The sequence below is a fragment of the Oncorhynchus nerka genome, linkage group LG6, assembly GCF_034236695.1.
Source record: "Oncorhynchus nerka isolate Pitt River linkage group LG6, Oner_Uvic_2.0, whole genome shotgun sequence".
Taxonomy (NCBI): Eukaryota; Metazoa; Chordata; class Actinopteri; order Salmoniformes; family Salmonidae; genus Oncorhynchus; species Oncorhynchus nerka.
This window is the reverse complement of record NC_088401.1, coordinates 62,314,819-62,333,849: the sequence shown is the minus strand read 5'-3', so window position 1 is coordinate 62,333,849 and position 19,031 is coordinate 62,314,819. Positions and strand designations below refer to the sequence as shown.

Here is a 19,031-nt window from a genome sequence, read left to right as displayed (position 1 = left end):
CAATCAATGAGACAAGATTGGAGATGTTGGTTACAGCTGCCCTGCCCTATAAAAAACAATCACAACATTTGAGTTTGCTATTCACAAGAAGCATTGCCTGATACAAAAGAGATTTCAGAAGACCTAAGATTAAGAATTGTTGACTTGCATAAAGCTGGAAAGGGTTACAACAGTATCTCTAAAACTCTTGATGTTCATCCCCATATTTTTTTCTTTTTTTTCTGCTCTCTTGCACACCAGTATTTCTACTTGCACATCCTCATCTGCAAATCTATCACTCCAGTGTTAATTGCTAAATTGTTATTACTTCGCCACTATGGCCTATTTATTGCCTTACCTCCTTACTTCAATTGCACACTGTATACAGATTTTCTGTTGTGTTATTGACTGTATGTTTGTTTATCCCATGTGTAACTCTGTGTTGTTGTTTTTGCTTTGCTTTATCTTGGCCGAGATTAATAGCACAAAAATTGAGAAAATAAATGGAGAAAATTCAGCACTGTTACTACTCTCCCTAGGACTGGCCATCCTGCAAAAATGACTGTAAGAGCACAGCGCAGAATTCTCAATGTTAAGAAGAATCCTAGAGTGTCAGCTAAAGACTTACAGAATCTCTGGAACATGCTAACTTTTCTGTTGACAAGTCTATGATAAGTAAAATACTAAACAAGAATAGTGTTCATGGGAGGACAACACGGAAGAAGCCGCTGCTGTCCAAAAAAAAACATTGCTGCACGTCTGAAGTTTGCAAAAGTGCACCTGGATGTTCCACAGTGCTACTGGCAAAATATTCTGTGGACAGATGAAACTAGAGATGAGTTGTTTGGAAGGAACATACAACACTATGTGTGAAGATAAAAAGGCACAGCACATCAACATCAAAACCTCATCCCAACTGTAAAGTATGGTGGAGAGAGCATCATGGTTTGGGGCTGCTTTGCTGCCTCAGGGCCTGAACAGCTTGCTATCATCGATGGAAAAATGAATTCCCAAGTTTATCAAGACATTTTGCAGGAGAATGTTAGGCTTTCTGTCCGACATTTGAAGATCAACAACAGAATGGCTACAACAGAAGAAAACATGCCTTCTGGAGTGGCCCAGTCCTGACCTCTAACCCGATCGAGATGCTGTTGCATGACCTCAAGAGAGCAGTACACACCAGACATCCCAAGAATATTGCTGAACTGAAACAGTTTTGTAAAGAGGAATGGTCCAAAATTCCTCCTGACTGTTGTGCAGGTCTGATCCGCAACTACAGAAAATGTTTGGTTGAGGTTATTGCTGCCAAAGTGCAGTCAACCAGTTATTAAATCAAGGATTCACATACTTTTCCCACCCTGCACTGTGAATGTTTACACGGTGTGTTCAATAAAGACATGAAAACATATAATTGTTTGTGTGTTATTAGTTTAAGCAGACTGTGTTTGTCTATTGTTGTGACCTAGATGAAGATCAGATCAAATTTTATGACCAATTTATGCAGAATTCCAGGTATTTCCAAAGGGTTCACATACTTTTTCTTGCCACGGTATAATGCATCTTTTGGCAGTAGTACTGTAGACTACTGTACTTTATGACTGACCTCAACCCAGAGTCTCCCAGGGCATTCACAGTCAGCCGACCCCTTTCAGACCACAGTCACAATCTATGTGAACAGAGCAAAACTCAACCATGAAGCATCAAAGAAGAAAAAACTGCATGCTGTTAAAAAATGCTATAAATGGAAGGAGGGTAGTGTAGACACCTGCCAAAAAACAATTGGCCAACAACAAATCCCTCCTAGACATTTCCCTGGACAAAATGTTTCCCTGCAATAGTGAAGGTGTAAACTTAGCAGTTGGAAGCATGAACAGTATATTTGACCTATTAGCTAACATTTGTCATTTAAATTCAAGCAGAAAACCTAAGAAAACAAACAACATTGAGAAATGGTTTGATAAAGAATTCTAAAACCTTAGAAAGAAAAAATTGAGAAACCTATCCAACCAAAAACACAGACCCAGAAAACCTTAGCTTACACCTTCACTATGTGGAAACACTAAAACAGTACAGAAATGCACCAAGAAAAAAGAAGGAACAGGAAATCAAAAAAAAATCTCAATGTGATTGAATAATCCATAGAATCAAATCACTTTTTAGAACATTGGAACACACTAAACAAACAACAATTCATGAAGAGTTACCTATCCAAAATGAAGATGTATGGATAAACCCTTTATCCAACCTTTTAGGCCATATAACAAAGAACCAAGAACAAAAACATGATAATTTACTGAACAGAGTCAGTTATTAAAAACTTCCAGAACCCATTGGATTCTCCAGTTACATTGGATGAGCTACAGGACAATATACAAACCCTCCAACCCCAAAAGGCCTATGGTGTTAAAATATACAGACCACAAATGGGCTATTTTTAAACTCTTAAATTTCATCATCAGCTCTAGGATCTTCCCCAATATTTGGAACCAAGGTCTGGTCATCCCAATCCAGAAGAGTGGAGACAACTTTGACCCCAATAATTACCGTGGAATCTGTTTCAACATAAATATCTGAAAAATCCTCTACAGTATCATCAACAGCAGACTTCAACATTTCCTCAGTGAAAACAATGTTGTGAGCAAATGTCAAATTGGCTTTTTACCAAAATACCGTATGACAGATCACGTATACACCCTTTCACCCTTATTGACAAACAAATAAACCTTAACAAAACAAAGTCTTCTCATGCTTTGCAGATTTCAAAAAGTATTTTGACTCAATTTTGCATGAGGGTCTGCTATACAAATGGGTGGAAATCAGTGTGGGAGGAAAAACATATGACATTATAAAATCAATGTACACAAACAATAAATGTGCAGTTAAAATTGGCAGTAAACACACAGATTTCTTTCCTCATGGCCGTGGGGTGAGACAACTTGAGCCCCACCCTCTTCAATATTTATATCAATGAATTGGTGAGGGCACTAGAACAATAGACAGGGATGCACCCGGCCTCACCTTACCGGACACGGAAGTCAAATGTCTACTGTTTGCTGATGATCTGGTGCTATTATTCCCATTCAAGGGGGCCCTACAACAGCATCTAGATAGTCTGCACAGATTCTGTCAGACTCAGGCCCTGACATTGAATCACAGTAAGACAAAAATAATGGTGTTACAAAAAAGGTCCAGTTTCCAGGACAACACATCTGGCTAGACACTGTATCCCTTTAACACACACGATATTTTATCTACCTCGGCCTAAACATCAAAACCTCAGGTAAATTCCACAAGGCTGTGAACGATCTAAGAGACAAGCCAAGAAGGGCCTTCTATGCCATCTAAAGGAACATAAAACTTGATATCCCAATTACGGTCTGGCAAAAAAATGCTTCAGTGAGTTATAGAACCCATTGCCTCTATGGGTGTGAGGTCTGGGGTCCACTCACCAACCAAAAATTCACAAAATGGGACAAACACCCAATTGAGACCGCATGCAGAAATCTGCAAAAATATAGTTTGTGTTCCTGGTACAACCCCAAACAATGCATGCAGAGCAAAATTTAGACTATACCCACTAGTTATCAAAATCCAGAAAAGAGCTGTTAAATTCTATAACCACCTGAAAGGAAGCGATGCCCACACATTCCACCACAAAGCCCTCAAATACAGAGAGATTAACCTAGAGAAGAGTCCCTTCAGCCAACTGGTTCTGGGACTCTGTTCACAAACACAAACAGAGCCCCATGACAGCAACACAATTAGACTCAACCAAGTTATGAGAAATCAAAAAGATACTGGTAAGAATCAACCAAAAAAACGGAGCAAATTGGAATGCTATCTGGCTCTAAACAAAGCGTATACAAAATGAAGAATTAAGAGTATGACTAGTCTCAGTGAGCATAGCCTTACTATTGAGAGAGGTTGCCATAGGCAGACCTGGCTTTCAAGATAAGACACGATATGTGCTCACTGATCTGCACTTCCTAACCTCCTGCCAAATGTATGACCACATTAGAGACACATACTTCCTACAGATCACACAGACCCACAAAGAATTTGAAAACAAACCCAACATTGATAAACTCCCATATCTGTTGGGTGAAATACCACAATGTGCAATCACAGCAGAACAATTTGTGGCCCGTTGCCATGAGAATAGTGCAACCAGTGGAGCACAAACAAGATTGTAAATACCACCACTACCATCTTCCCCCACTATTCATAGTACAACTATTTGCACATTGCTAAAACACTATACATAGCTGATAATATAAGATAAAATGTCTATCTTTTTGAAACCTTATTGAGTGCAATGTTTACTGTAAATTTCTTATTGCTGATGTTGTTGTTAAATTGGTTTCTTCTCAGTTTTGTTTAATGTTTATTTCACTTGCTTTGGCAATGTAAACATATGTTTCCCATGCCAATAAAGCCCCTTTGAATTTAATTGAGTGCGAGAGAGAGTGTAGAAAAGAGAGAGAAAGCGTGAGAGAGATTGAGAGAGACAGACAGATAGAGAGTACAAGAAAGAGACAGGCAGACAGAGAGACATACATAGAGAGAAATAGACAGAGAGATTGACAGAGTGAGATAGAGAGAAATAGAGAGAGACAGAGAGAGAGACAACATGTGGTATGTGGTTGTCCCACATAGCTATCTTAAGAGGAATGCAATAATTGTAAGTTCCTCTCGATAAGAGTGTCTGCTAAATGTCTAAAATTTAAGAGAGAGAGAGAGAGACACAGAGTGAGAGAGAGAGTAGAGCCTGTATTATCCAGTAGCACTACCACACTGTGTTGAGGTTAGAAGCTGGTCCATAAAGACAGTGGTAAAAATCACACATTCAGATTTTCTTTCTTTTAGGTCAGCCTTCCATTCCACTGTGACTGGAAACCCGCCCTTAGCTTCTATCATCAGGTATCATCACCTACTGTACTCCAACTGAAAGTGCTACTTCATACTGCTATCCAAAATCACTCTCATTTTGACATCATGGAAATGAAGACTGATAGCATCATATAATAAAAGGTAATAGGATCCTATCGTGCCTTTCAACTACTCTTATACAAGCCCAATGATATGTATTATGCATATTACTCTTGCCTCCGGTAACAAAAATTAGACTATGGAACTCTTTGTTGAAAGCCTTGTAACTAGTGGTGTAGTGGATGTTAAACGCATGTAAATACCGTTTACCTACCGTTTTTATTTTGCGTGACTGTTTACCCACCTTTTGCAGAGAAATGCATTGAAAGTACAGGAAGCGTTACTTTACTCACCGTGGAAAGGGATCAGCGTTTACCCACCTTTTGCAGAGAAATGCATTGAAAGTACAGGAAGCGTTACTTTACTCACCGTGGAAAGGGATCAGCGTTTACCCACCTTTTGCAGAGAAATGCATTGAAAGTACAGGAAGCGTTACTTTCCTCACCGTGGAAAGGGATCAGCGTTTACCCACCTATTTGTTTTACAACCACACCACTGCTTGTAGCCTCGCTACCAGGACAGTCACATGGAATGTGATTCCATTTGGGGAAGTCTAGGCCTGTGTCCTTTTCAAAGTAGTGTCGAGCCAAGTGGTGTCATCACAAAGGGTAGGTACTGTCTGACATTGCATTATCCCCCGGGGCAACAACTCAATGCATCATCCTTAGCCTAATACACCACACAGCAAATAAAACATGCTGAAAAGCATCAACAAGGTTGAAAGCTTCCATGCACATAGACAAAAATAACTGGGGCTATAACAATCACTTCACCTGAGTATTTCTGGAGTGCGTAGACTTTTAGACAGGTTCAAAAGCAAGGTCATTCTCTAGCAAAATATATTTTTTAAAGAGCGTTCTGTTGGTTGAGTTCTATACAACAGAAACTTGAAAACTCAGCTACTCTTCAGTACATGTGGGGACCACCGCCCCAAGGTCCAAAACCCTCACTGTCAGGGAACTGCCCTCCTACTTTGCTGCGAGCCATGAAACAAGCTCTCACACAGGAGGTGCAATGGTCCTAGTTGATAATATCTGACAAGTGGTTTGTCATGCAGCACAATGCCCTTTACAGCGTGTTCTCCTGGTACCTTTCTCAGTGTGTGGTACTGCTATGAACTCTCTCTGTGTCTCGTTTATGTGGATGTAACGTGTCACATCAAATGTATGGCAAACAGTCTAGAAGCATAACCTTTGCAGTACATAGACAGTTCTAGTCTTCTCTCATTTGCTTGAGTGCTTTCTAGTTAGCTTTAGATGTCTTGACAAGAGGGCGGTCACTCCATGAATACCTGTGCAGGTGTAGTTTGAATGTAATATAATTTAATCACAGTTGGGTGTCATATACAGTACTTGTCTTCTCTTCAACCTTCAGGAATTTTACAGTGTTTGTAAAAATAAGTCCTCTTTATTAAAGTAACCTCTATGTCAAGATTGAATAATGGCAAAAAGCAGTGTTCTTTATTTTGTAACCCATAAGGTTCCACAGTTCCTTGAGATATGTATAGGCTGTGGGCTCCACCCAAGTCACTCCCTAGCCACACCCATAGTCACTTCCTGGTTTGAGTGTGTCAGGAAGGGGGAAGCCATCTTGACGGAAGTGTTTGTAACTAGGAAATTGTTTATAGTTTAAAAGCCTCGTTTTCTAATTCCACACAAGTGAGAACATTCTAAATGACTTGTTTAAGCCCCCAGAGTTGATGTCCGCTCCCCCGCGAAAATCAAATTAGCATAAGAAAAATAATCTCCCCCAAAATCTGTCAGTTAAAGCCAGAGATATGTTCTCAATCTCAATCCACCACATCCGCTAATGTCGCACTTCTGCATCTGCGGTGAATAGTGATGGAGCTAGAGTGATGTTTGTCAGACCATGAGACATCCTGAAAATCAGTCTTCTCACGAAATTGGCTGTAGCATACAAATGGTTTGGCCTCTATGAAAAGATGAGACCCTCACGAACACGATGGTCTTCTCCGTTTGATCTACGACCCCCCACATGCATCTTGGGACTCGTCCGAAGTCGGTACTGCCGATCTGTCAACTTCTGTCTGTAGCGTCCTAACAGTTTGGGCTACACACTAATACAACCCCTCTGTGGTAAGGTGAACGGTACCGAGTCAATGTGCAGGGGTACGAGTTAGTCGAGGTAATTGAGGTATTATGTACATGCAGGTAGGGGAAAAGTGACTATGCATAGATAATAAACAGAGAGTAGAAGCACTGTACTGTATGTGAAGAGTGTGAAGGAATGTGTGTGTGTGTGTGAGTGAGTGAGTGAGTGAGTGAGTGAGTGAGTGAGTGAGTGAGTGAGTGAGTGAGTGAGTGAGTGAGTGAGTGAGTGAGTGAGTGAGTGAGTGAGTGAGTGGGTGGGTGGTTGGGGGACCAAAACAATGTCCAGGCTCTTGTTCCAACCCAATGCTACCAAACTCGACTCAACCAATCAAGGGTTTGACTTAGGTTTGATTTATTGATGAGTCAAACCTGTTGTCCTTAGTGTCTTTACACATGAAATCAATCGTCTTTTTGACCGCACCCTTTTTGATTTGAACAAAACTTTTCATATTTGTTTGCCCATAGTGGAAGTAGTCAGCCAGTGACTTTGATCATTTTCATTTAAATGGGGTAGATTCTGTCCTGTTAAACTAGTATCTCTTACCTCTATCACTGTCGTAGAGATAGGCAAACTTGTCCCACTTGTAGTACTCAATGAGGCTGAGTAGGGGTCCTTTGATGTCAGGCCTCATCTGGATGATGAATTGATGAGTTCCATCCAGCGGGAAGCTGGGGGTGATAAATGACACATGCAGAGTCCCACAGAACGACGTTATCGTGTTGACCGACTTCTTGTCGTAGAATCCAAAGATGGCGTAAACTCCTCTCGAGAACTGGGAACAGACTGAAACGAGAGAAGTTGCAAAACAGTCATGAGGAGAAGTGTACTTAAGTATTGGATAACAGTGTTACGTTAAGATAAGATGCAATTTATTGTCTGTTTTCACGTTCATTTTTATTTGCGCCATCATTAAAACAAGGTCATTACAGGACATAAACTAGAAGATACCGAAGATTCTAAAAATGAGCTATACTGTGAGACAATTGGCTTCAAACAAGTGCTGTAACAAATTTAAGTTTGAATGTTGATGAACTTTCTACTGTCTAAAGGAGCCCCTGCCACTGGAGTGGCTTGTTTTAGCTGATTCATGTATTTTTGCTGTCCATAAGCAATGCCTGGGGAGCTCTTCCTTACAACAGCACAATATCTGAAAGCTACTGGTAAAAATGTTATGGGCTTTTATTATAGAATTCAATACAGTGGGAATGTATGTAAGAAAAAGAGCAACCATTGTTAAAGACAGTTCATCAAATCTTCATGTTGGATATCTATGGACATTGATATGACCCGCTCTATATTTTAATAAAGTTTTACCAGGCAAGTCAGTTAAGAACAAATTCTTATTTTCAATGACAGCCTACTCTGGCCAAACCCAGATGATGCTGGGCCAATTGTGCGCTGCCCTATGGGACTCCCAATCACGGCTGGATGTGATACAGCCTGGATTTGAACCAGGAACTATAGTGACGCCTCTTGCACTGAGATGCAGTGCCTTAGACCGCTGTGTCATTCGGGAGCCCTATATACTGTAAGTCCTATACTCTGAGCAGTTGTGGTTTCTGCTTGAGTTACGTTCATAGGTAGGCCGTTTGAGGTTCAAAACTTCTCCTGAGAGATAGTTGAAAGATTCAGTACAATACAGGGCTACACTATGGCACCGACATCTATATGTACCTTATGGCTCCGCTGTGGCCAAGACTATTGTCCCGTATGGCTCTGCTGTGGCCAAGACTATTGTCCCGTATGGCTCTGCTGTGGCCTATACTATTGTCCCGTATGGCTCTGCTGTGGCCAAGACTATTGTCCCATATGGCTCTGCTGTGGCCAAGACTATTGTCCCGTATGGCTCTGCTGTGGCCAAGACTATTGTCCCGTATGGCTCTGCTGTGGCCAAGACTATTGCCCCGTATGGCTCTGCTGTGGCCAAGACTATTGTCCCGTATGGCTCTGCTGTGGCCAAGACTATTGTCCCGTATGGCTCTGCTGTGGCCTATACTATTGCCCCTTATGGCTCTACTGTGGCCTATACTATTTATTGTCCCTTATGGCTCTGCTGTGGCCTATACAATTGTCCCGTATGGCTCTGCTGTGGCCTATACTATTGTCCCGTATGGCTCTGCTGTGGCCTATACTATTGTCCCTTATGGCTCTACTGTGGCCTATACTATTTATTGTTCCTTGGAGAGCTTGTGCTGGGAAGGAAGACCATGCTAATTTAAGGACGGGCTTTTATTCATATACAATTAAAGTTCAGTTGCTTTACTCTCTTTACTCTCCTATCATTAGATTAGATCATTCTTTATTGTCTGTTTCTCACAGATATTTGCTTTACTTACCAGAAAATGCACTGCGATAGACATAACATCAAACCTGCAAATTAAAATAAATAATAATACAAAAAAAAGCTGAAGGACTTCAACCCCCCCTTCCCCATAACTTCTCTCCTCCCTCATATACATGACCCTTTATCATCCGTCCCTGAGCAGTGCACATAATATTATTGCACATGCCTATAATCTCAGCATCCATGATTCCTGTACCTTGCAGAGCCCTTTTATTTTGCAGTTAGTTACATTACACAGTTCACTATTGCACATTCCCAAATGAGTGAGTCCATCCCTATGCCCCATCACATGAATTACAAACAGAAGTCCTGTAATATACATGATGCATAGCGACTGTAGCTGTGCATAGGTACTGTAAATATGAATATTAAATGGCTCAGTGGTTCAGCTGTATTCATACAACATTTGGTCAACGGTCAGCATATTGGGGTGTCGCTTGTAAATGTCTATTGTTCAAGTGTAGGTTAATCAGCCTTATTGACTTGGACATGTATATCTGTCCATTGTAATTAATCCAATTAATCATTGGCCTCTAGCACGGTGAAACTGTGTTGACTTGCTGACACCGGGGATTGGAGTCTACCCATTAGATATTAGCTGCCTCGGCTAAAATGGACATCTTGCTGCTTTACATCTTTATAGGCTGTGATGGCCATCTTTGATGTTAACATGCTGGACAGGCTTGAATATCATCAGGTTTGGACTTAGGTTTGATTAGTTGTTGGGCCTAGTTTAATGCATACTCTATTGACAGAAACAATTTCTGTCTAACAAGTGGGGGGAAAGTGAATATGATCGTCCACATAAGCTACCTCGAAAATATGGACACCCAAGCTACTTGGAATATATGGAGCAACTTCCAAAGCAAAACAGAGTGACACCACCAAGTATCTTACCACAGCATTCTCCTACTTCCTTCAACACTGAAGTATTTCACAAATCCCTTACGCCACTCTTAATGCCAGGCAGACATTTCAGTTGAATGCCTCCAATTATCAGCCCCACATTCATATCCTGCCAAAATCATTATTGATATGTCAAGTTTGTCTGTCAATTAAAAGTTTGTCGGGGGTCATCGGGGATAGCATTGTTTAAGGCGGTCCAATCACTCCATCAATTTTGTGACGCTAACCCTAATCCTTTTAGTTGATGACACGGCACGCCATCCATTGATGTGGCATCCGATCAAATAAAATTTGTATCACACGCTAACTGCTGTAATTCTGCCCTAAGTGGCTGTGCTGTACTGTAAGATCGAACAATGATATGTCTACAACCAAATTTCCCACACAAAATCAAAATATCCAATGATGTCCCATCCCAAGACAAAAACAACCCACAAAAACTGGTACTGGAAGAAAAGGAGAGGAATCAGAAAAGCCAATAAATGCCTGTCACATACTGTATAACCGGTTTCCAATGAAAGTGCGCTGTACTTTGCATTGGGAAATACCCCCTCTAGATTAGAGTGTCTGGGTGAAACTCTTTGGTCCTAATTGGGAAATTTGAGGTCAGACTGACAGAAAATGATATTATTATTTCAGTGCCGTGTCCATTGGCTATGCTTTCCAAACAAGTTTCTACTTCTTATCTCTGTTGTTTTGGAGGGAACCATACAGTGGAAACTTACTCAGGTGTAATCTGAGTAATGTTTGGAGAAGATAACTGTAACGCAGATTTGGGGGATTTGTAAATTGTAATCCCAACAATGTCGTGCAATTTCTATTGTGGAGTGTGATGGCAGTTTGTGTGTGTGTGTGTGTTTGAGTTGACAAATAAATATACAACAGCATTCCAGCAACTAAATCCTCATCGCTAGTTCTAATTGTAATAACATAAGAACAAAATCATGACAGGTGGAATCAATATGAGACTCAAACAACTAGAGAAGAAGTGCTAACTACTGCAGACGACTAAGGACCAGCACTATGGTCTATCATCAGATAGATGGAGACCAGGACAGGACACTTGAGAGTGTTGAGACAACTTCTGCTACCATGGTAAACTGTGCCCAGAGCAAGTGGTCACAGACAGTGGAACGTGAACTTTCCCTGTGAGAGTGAGTGCTACGTAGTTATTTGGGTGAAAATGGAGTCATTACCATAACTACAGAGGGAAAGTTATGTGTTCAGCCCTAATTGACTGCATCTCTCTGTGTGAAGACTTTCCAGCTCCCCTGCACTAACCTGCACCCCAAGCATGTCTTCTCATTTCAGTTTGTTAGGCTTCCATAGTAATGATGAGTAATGGAGTTTGGAGGTCACCACAACCAGGTTTGGGGTCAATTCCATTTCAATTCCAGTCAATTCAGGAAGTACTGTCACGCCTTGACCGTAGAGAGTTTTTTATATCTCCTATTTGGTTTGGTCAGGGTGTGATTTGGGTGGGCATTCTATGTTCTATTTTCTATGTTTTTCTATTTCTTTGTTTTGGTATGGTTCTCAATCAAGGACAGCTGTCTATCGTTGTCTCTGATTGGGAATAATACTTAGGCAGCCTGTTTCCCTTTTGTGTTTGTGGGAAGTTAACTTTGTTTGTGGCACTTAGCCCTGTAAGCTTCACGGTTGTTTCTTTCGGTTGTTGTTTTGTTGGCAACATTTTAAAATAAAAGTAAATGTAAGCTCACCACGCTGCACTTTGGTCTTCCTTCAACGAAAGCCGTGACAGAACTTCCCACCAACAAGGGACCAAGCAGTGTTGTGAAAGGGACTCCTGGACATGGGAGGAGATCCTGGACTGTAAGGGACCCTGGAGGCAGGCTTGTTTAGTATCGCCGTCCAATGGAGTAGATAAAGACAGCGAAGGAGGAGTGGCGGCGATATGAGGAGGCAAGTCAGCGAAGCAGGCACGAGAGGCAGCCCCAAAACATTTTTTGGGGGGGAACACAGGGAGATTGGCAGAGTCAGGTTATAGACCTGAGAGAGTGACTAGTCAGGCACCAGGTTATGCGGCTCTGCGTCGTGTGTCTCCAGTGCGTTCTCATATCCCGGTGTGCTCTCTGCAAGCTCCCCGCAGTTTCCGTGCTAGAGTTGGCATTCAGCCAGGAGGGATTGTGCTGGATCAGCGCTCCTGGTCTCCAGTGCGTCTCTTCGGCCCAGGTTATCCTGCGCCAGCTCTACGCATGGTATCCCCAGTTCGCCAGGAGAACCCAGTGAGGCTTGTTCCAGCTCCCCGCACGTGCCGGGCTAAAGTTGGCATGCAGCCAAAAGGAGAGGTGCAAGTACTAAGCACCAGAGCTCCAGTGCTCCCCCACAGCCCAGTTCGACCTGTGCCTGCGCTCTGGAGGTGCCGGGCTAGAGTGGGCATTCAGCCTGGAAGAGTGGTGCCAAGGCTACGCACCAGATCTCCAGTTCTCCCCCACAGCCCGGTTCATCCTGTGCCTCTTCCAAGGACCAGGCCTCCAGTAGGTCTCCCCAGCCTGGCTCATCCCGTGCCTCCTTCACGGACCAGGCCTCCAGTAGGTCTCCCCACCCCGGTGAGTCCGGTGCCTGCTCCACGGGCCAGTCCAGGGCCTCCGGCAAGGGTGCCCAGTCCGGGGACCGCAGCGAGGCTGCCGAGTCTGGGGCCGGCAACGAGGGTGCCCAGCCCAGGGCCCGCAACGAGGGTGCCCAGTCCGGGGCCCGCAACGAGGGTGCCCAGTCCGGGGCCCGCAGCGAGGGTGCCCAGTCCGGGGCCCGCAGCGAGGGTCCCCAGTCCGGGGCCCGCAACGAGGATCTCCAGTCCGGGATCAGCGACAGGGGTCCCCGCACCAGAGGCAGTACCAAAGTGGGTTGAGCCAGAGGTGGAGCGGGGTCTACGTCGCACCAGAACCACCACCTCGGATAGATGCCCACCCAGACCCTCCCCTATAGTTTCAGGTTTTGCGGCCGGAGTCTGCACCTTTGGGAGGGAGTACTGTCACGCCCTGACCTTATAGAGCTTTTTATGTCTCTATTTTGGTTTGGTCAGCCTTTTTCCCTTTTGTGTTTGTGGGAAGTTAAATTTGTTTGTGGCACTTAGCCCTGTAAGCTTCACGGTTGTTCCTTTAGTTTGTTGTTTTGTTGGCGACATTTTAAAATGAAAGTCCATGTACGCTTACCACGCTGCACTTTGGTCTTCCTTCAACGACGGCCGTGACAAGTACACTGAAACTGCAATTCTCTTCAATGTTTTTCAATGAGGAAAATGTGGAATTGGAATTGGGTTTAATTTGGGTTTAATTGGGTTTAATTTCTGAAAGGACTAGACCCCAACCCTGGTTGCCACAGATATTCGCTTCATCATGACCGAAAATGCTCTGTAGGTCAATATGATGGAACCAGTATGGTGGAACCAGCTTCCCCTGAAGAGAGAGTTTCTGCCCATCTTCTGAAAACATACCTCTTCAAATAGTATCTTAAATAATCCCACAACATCTATATACACTCAACTAATAAACCACCTTGACTGGCCTGGACTGTGCTGGACTAGAACAAGCTCTTCCTCCCGGGGAAGGACTGCCCGTTCCATGATCTCGCCATCACGGTTGACAACTCCATCGTGTCCTCCTCCCAGAGCGCTAAGAACCTTGGCGTGATCCTGGACAACACCCTGTCGTTCTCAACTAACATCAAGGCGGTGGCCCGTTCCTGTAGGTTCATGCTCTACAACATCCGCAGAGTACGACCCTGCCTCACACAGGAAGCGGCACAGGTCCTAATCCAGGCACTTGTCATCTCCCGTCTGGATTACTGCAACTCCCTGTTGGCTGGGCTCCCTGCCTGTGCCATTAAACCCCTACAACTCATCCAGAACGCCGCAGCCCGTCTGGTGTTCAACCTTCCCAAGTTCTCTCACGTCACCCCGCTCCTCCGCTCTCTCCACTGGCTTCCAGTTGAAGCTCGCATCCGCTACAAGACCATGGTGCTTGCCTACGGAGCTGTGAGGGGAACGGCACCTCAGTACCTCCAGGCCCTGATCAGGCCCTACACCCAAACAAGGGCACTGCGTTCATCCACCTCTGGCCTGCTCGCCTCCCTACCACTGAGGAAGTCCAGTTCCCGCTCAGCCCAGTCAAAACTGTTCGCTGCTCTGGCCCCCCAATGGTGGAACAAACTCCCTCACGACGCCAGGACAGCGGAGTCAATCACCACCTTCCGGAGACACCTGAAACCCCACCTCTTTAAGGAATACCTAGGATAGGATAAAGTAATCCTTCTCACCCCCCCTTAAAAGACTTAGATGCACTATTGTAAAGTGGCTGTTCCACTGGATGTCATAAGGTGAAAGCACCAATTTGTAAGTCGCTCTGGATAAGAGCGTCTGCTAAATGACTTAAATGTAAATGTAAATGTAACAAAACCATTCATGTCCAGTCTTCAGGATCCAGTATTTCAAAACACAGCAACACAAATCACTGTGAATCTTTGAAAACAAACAACTGAATCACACATTTGAACTTTATATTATATTTTAGATACATTTTCATTTGAGCGTTCTTTTTAGTCCAGGAGTAGGCTGAATCTGTGCCCGGGACACCAAACAGCACAGTACGTTTTTGAGATATACACTACAGTTCAAAAGTTTGAGGTCACTTAGAAATGTCCTTGTTTTGGAAAGAAAATCAAATTTTTTGCCCATTAACATAACATCAAATTGATCAGAAATACAGTGTAGGCATTGTTAATGTTGTAAATGACTATTGTTGCTGGAAATGGCAGATTTTTTAATGAAATATCTACATAGGCGTTTTGGCTTTTCTTTCAAAAACAAGGACATTTCCAAGTGTCCCCAAACCTTTGAATGGTAGTGTACATTATACAAAACGCTATATTGGTCAGCAGTGGTAAGGATAATGATCACCCCATTATAACTAATATTAGAAAAGAACCATAAAATATGTCAGTGCCAGCTCCAGCAATCTGTAGAAACTTCAGCAGTGATGCTAGAAGAGGGTACACCATAACTCTAACCCTACAAAGTATACCAGCGAGGAAGAGGCAAAGCGAAAGGTTTCCCTCTCGCCAAAATCTGTCCACAATAAGCCCAATGCTATTCTATGGGTTTATTTTGAACCTAAGCTTGTCGCCTACCTTCCGCCTTTGGGGGCAATGACTCTCACTGTTAGGGCGGAGACATGAGCATCTTGTCATTATGTCCAGTGCCTTCAGAAAGTATTCACAACCCAATGCTTTTTAAAATTTTTACTAATTAATTAAAAATGAAAAGCTAAAATGTCTTGAGTCAATACATATTCAACCCCTTTGTCATGGCAAGCCTAAGTCAGTTCAGGAGTAAACGTGCTAATAAGTCACAATAAGTTGCAAGGACTCACTCTACGTGCAATAATAGTGTTTAACATGATTTTTGAATGGCCATCTCATCTCTGGAACCCAAACATACAATTATCTGTAAGGTCCCTCAAATTCAGAAGGGCACATATTAGTAGATATGTAAAAAAATAAAAATAAGCAGACATTGAATATCCCTTTGAGCATGGTGAAATTATTAATTACACATTGGATGCTGTATCAACACACCTAGTCACTACTAAGATACAGGCATCCTACGTAATTCAGTTGCTGGAGAGGAAGGAATCCACTCAGGGATTTCACCATGAGGCCAACGGTGACTTTAAAACCGTTACAGAGTTTAATGGCTGTGATAGGAGAAAACTGAGGATGGATCAACAACATTGTAGCTACTCCACAATATTAACCTAAATGACAGAGTGAAAAGAGGAAGCTTGTACAGAATAGAAATATTCCAAACCATGCATCCTGTTTGCAACAGGTCACTTAAGTAAAACGGCAACAAAAAATTGGCAGAGCAATTCACTTTTTGTCCTGAATACAAAGTGATATATGTTTGGGACAAATCCAATGCAAGATATTACTGAGTACCACTCTCCATATTTTCAAGCATAGTGGTGGCTGCATCATGTTATGGGTAAGGTTGTAATCGTTAAGGACTGGGGAGTTTTTCAGGATAAAAATAAATGGAATGGAGCTAAGCACAGGGAAAATCCTAGTGGAAAACCTGGTTCAGTCTGCTTTCCATCAGACATGGGGAGATTTTGACTTAAATCTGCTTGGAAATATATGGCAAGACATGAAAGTGGTTGTCTAGAAAATATCAACAACCAATTTGACAGAGCTTGAAGAATTTTGAAAAGAAAATTGGACAAATATAGTACAATCCAGGAGTGCAAAACTTTTAGAGACTTATCCAGAAAGACTCACAGCTGAAATCACTGCCTAAGGTGATTCTAACATGTATTGACTCAGGGGTCTGAATACTTATATAAATGAGATATTTCTGTATTTCATTTTCAATGAATTTGCTAAAATTTCGAACAACATGTTTTCCTTTTGTAATTATGGGGTATTGTGTTTAGATAGGTGAGCTTTAAAAAAATGTAATCCATTTATAATTCAGGCTTTAACAAAACAAAATGTGCAATAGTCAAGGGGTACAGTATTATTACTTTCTCAAGGCCTAGAGATCTCTGAGTGTATTTAACTGGCCTCGTTTCCTGTTCCGTGACAGGCTGTTCTTGAGTGTTGCTGGCCTTGTTTCCTGCTCCATGAGAGGTTGTTTTTGAGTGTTGCTTGCCTCGTTTCCAGGCTCCATGATAAGCTATTTTAGAGTGTTGCTGGTTTTGTTTTCTTCTGTTTTAGAGTGTTGCTGGGTTCGTTTCCTGCTCCATGATAAGTTGTTTTAAAGTGTTACTGTCCACGTTTCCTGCTCAGTTAAAGGTTGTTGTATTGTGTTGCTGGCCTCATTTCCTGCTACATGACACGCTGTTCTAGAGTATTAGTGGCCTTGTTTCCTGCTCCATGAGAAGCTGTTTCAACGTGTTACTGGACTGCTCCATGACAGGCTGTTTTAGAGTATTGATGGCCTCGTTTCCTGCTCAATGACAAGATGTTTTGGAGTGTTGCTGGCCTCGTTTTCTGCTCCTTGACAGGCTGTTTCAATGTGTTACTGGCCTCGTTTCCTGCTCCATGACAGTCTGTTTTAGAGTGTTGCTGTTCTCATTTCCTGCTCCATGACAAGATCCTTTAGATTGTAGCTGGCCTCATTTCCTGCTCCATGAGAGGTTGTTTTTGAGTGTTACTGTCCACGTTTCCTGCTCCATGACAGGCAGTTTTAAAGTGTTGCTGGCCTTGTTTCCTTTTTCATGACAAGCTGTTTTAGATTGTTGCTGGCCTCGTTTCCTGCTCCATGACAAGATGCTTTAGAGTGTTGCTGGCCTCATTTCCTGCTCCATGAGAGGTTGTTTTTGAGTGTTGCTGTCCTCATTTCCAGCTCCATGATAAGATGCTTCAGAGTGTCACTGGCCTCATTTCCTGCTCCATGAGACGTTGTTTTTGAGTGTTGCTGTCCTCATTTCCTGCTCCATGATAAGATGCTTCAGAGTGTCACTGGCCTCATTTCCTGCTCCATGAGAGTTTGTTTTTGAGTATGGCTTCTGTCGTGTCTTTGGCATCATTAAAGTGAATACTAATTTTATCAAATCAATTCTCTGTAATTATTATTACGTGATTAAACTAATCATGTAAATGTAATTAACCAGGAAGTCGGGACACCAAGGAAAATCTTCAGATTACAAAGTTATCGTTTTCCTAATATAACTTTTCAGATATTTTAATATCTGACCAATTAGTCTTCTAATTAATGAATCATTCTTTACCTCACGTTAGTCTCATTCCAAACGTCGAACGTTGTTGGTTATCTGCACAAACCCAGTCTTTGCTACGAATCATCCACACATCAATTGTCTTAATAATTGATTTACTAACATACTAAATAATCACAGAAATGCATAAACAAACAACAATATATATATATGGTTACAAGGAAATGATAGGGGATGTTCCCTAGTGGGCTAAACCGATATGACGGCTTGGTAGACAAATTGACTGAGAATGGCGCGAAAGACAAAAGACACTACACAGTTGATAATTATAATAATTGAAATGCTAATCCTTTGCTCACTCATTCGGGAATAATTGCAATCAATATATATATTTAAGCTCAGTGTGTCGCGTCGTGATCTCTGTTGGAATCGTCTGTCTTTCTGTTGCAAAGTTCATTCAAGATTCTCTCTGCGTCCCTGGAGTCTTTGGTTAGATGGATACTTCAGAGTAACATTCAGAAATGTTCTTATAGAATATATGTTTCGGCGGTTGTCGGTCTTCTCATTCCAGGTCGACATAAATTCTAGCTGCAGACTAATAATTAGTATCGAAGATTTGATCTTATTCTGTCGGTATTGATAGTCTCAGAGTTGAACAATTTCCACCAGTGTAGCCAATGCTCTGCATGGTTTGGTTAGGAATTCAACAATCATTACAACCCTAGCTCCCTCAGATGACCGAGGAATGCATGGTCTCTACTCAAACCTTAGCCCTCTCGGTAATCGAGGTACGCATGGTCTCCAGTGGGCCCTCTCCAGGTGGGGGTTATATTCGGAACAGCAGGAAAGGGCTGTCCCATGATGCCAGATCAAGGTCTGTTCTCATGGGCCAGCCAATGACTTAGTTAAACAATAAAATGGAATTGGATTTTCTTTCATTAAACAGTTTAAAATCACATGACATAAATTCACAAATAGTTTATTCTTTACTCATTCATTTTATACAA

General features: G+C 42.4%; 1 protein-coding gene across 1 annotated transcript in view; it reads right to left on the bottom strand.

The window, feature by feature from the left end:
- The window catches only part of gria2b (glutamate receptor, ionotropic, AMPA 2b), a 56,173-nt gene that overhangs the window by 19,101 nt on the left and 18,041 nt on the right, over nt 1-19,031 (bottom strand). The window contains exon 3 of the mRNA XM_065019764.1: nt 7,624-7,863. Coding sequence (XP_064875836.1) covers nt 7,624-7,863 — 240 coding nt within the window. The remainder of the gene's footprint in view (nt 1-7,623; nt 7,864-19,031) is intronic.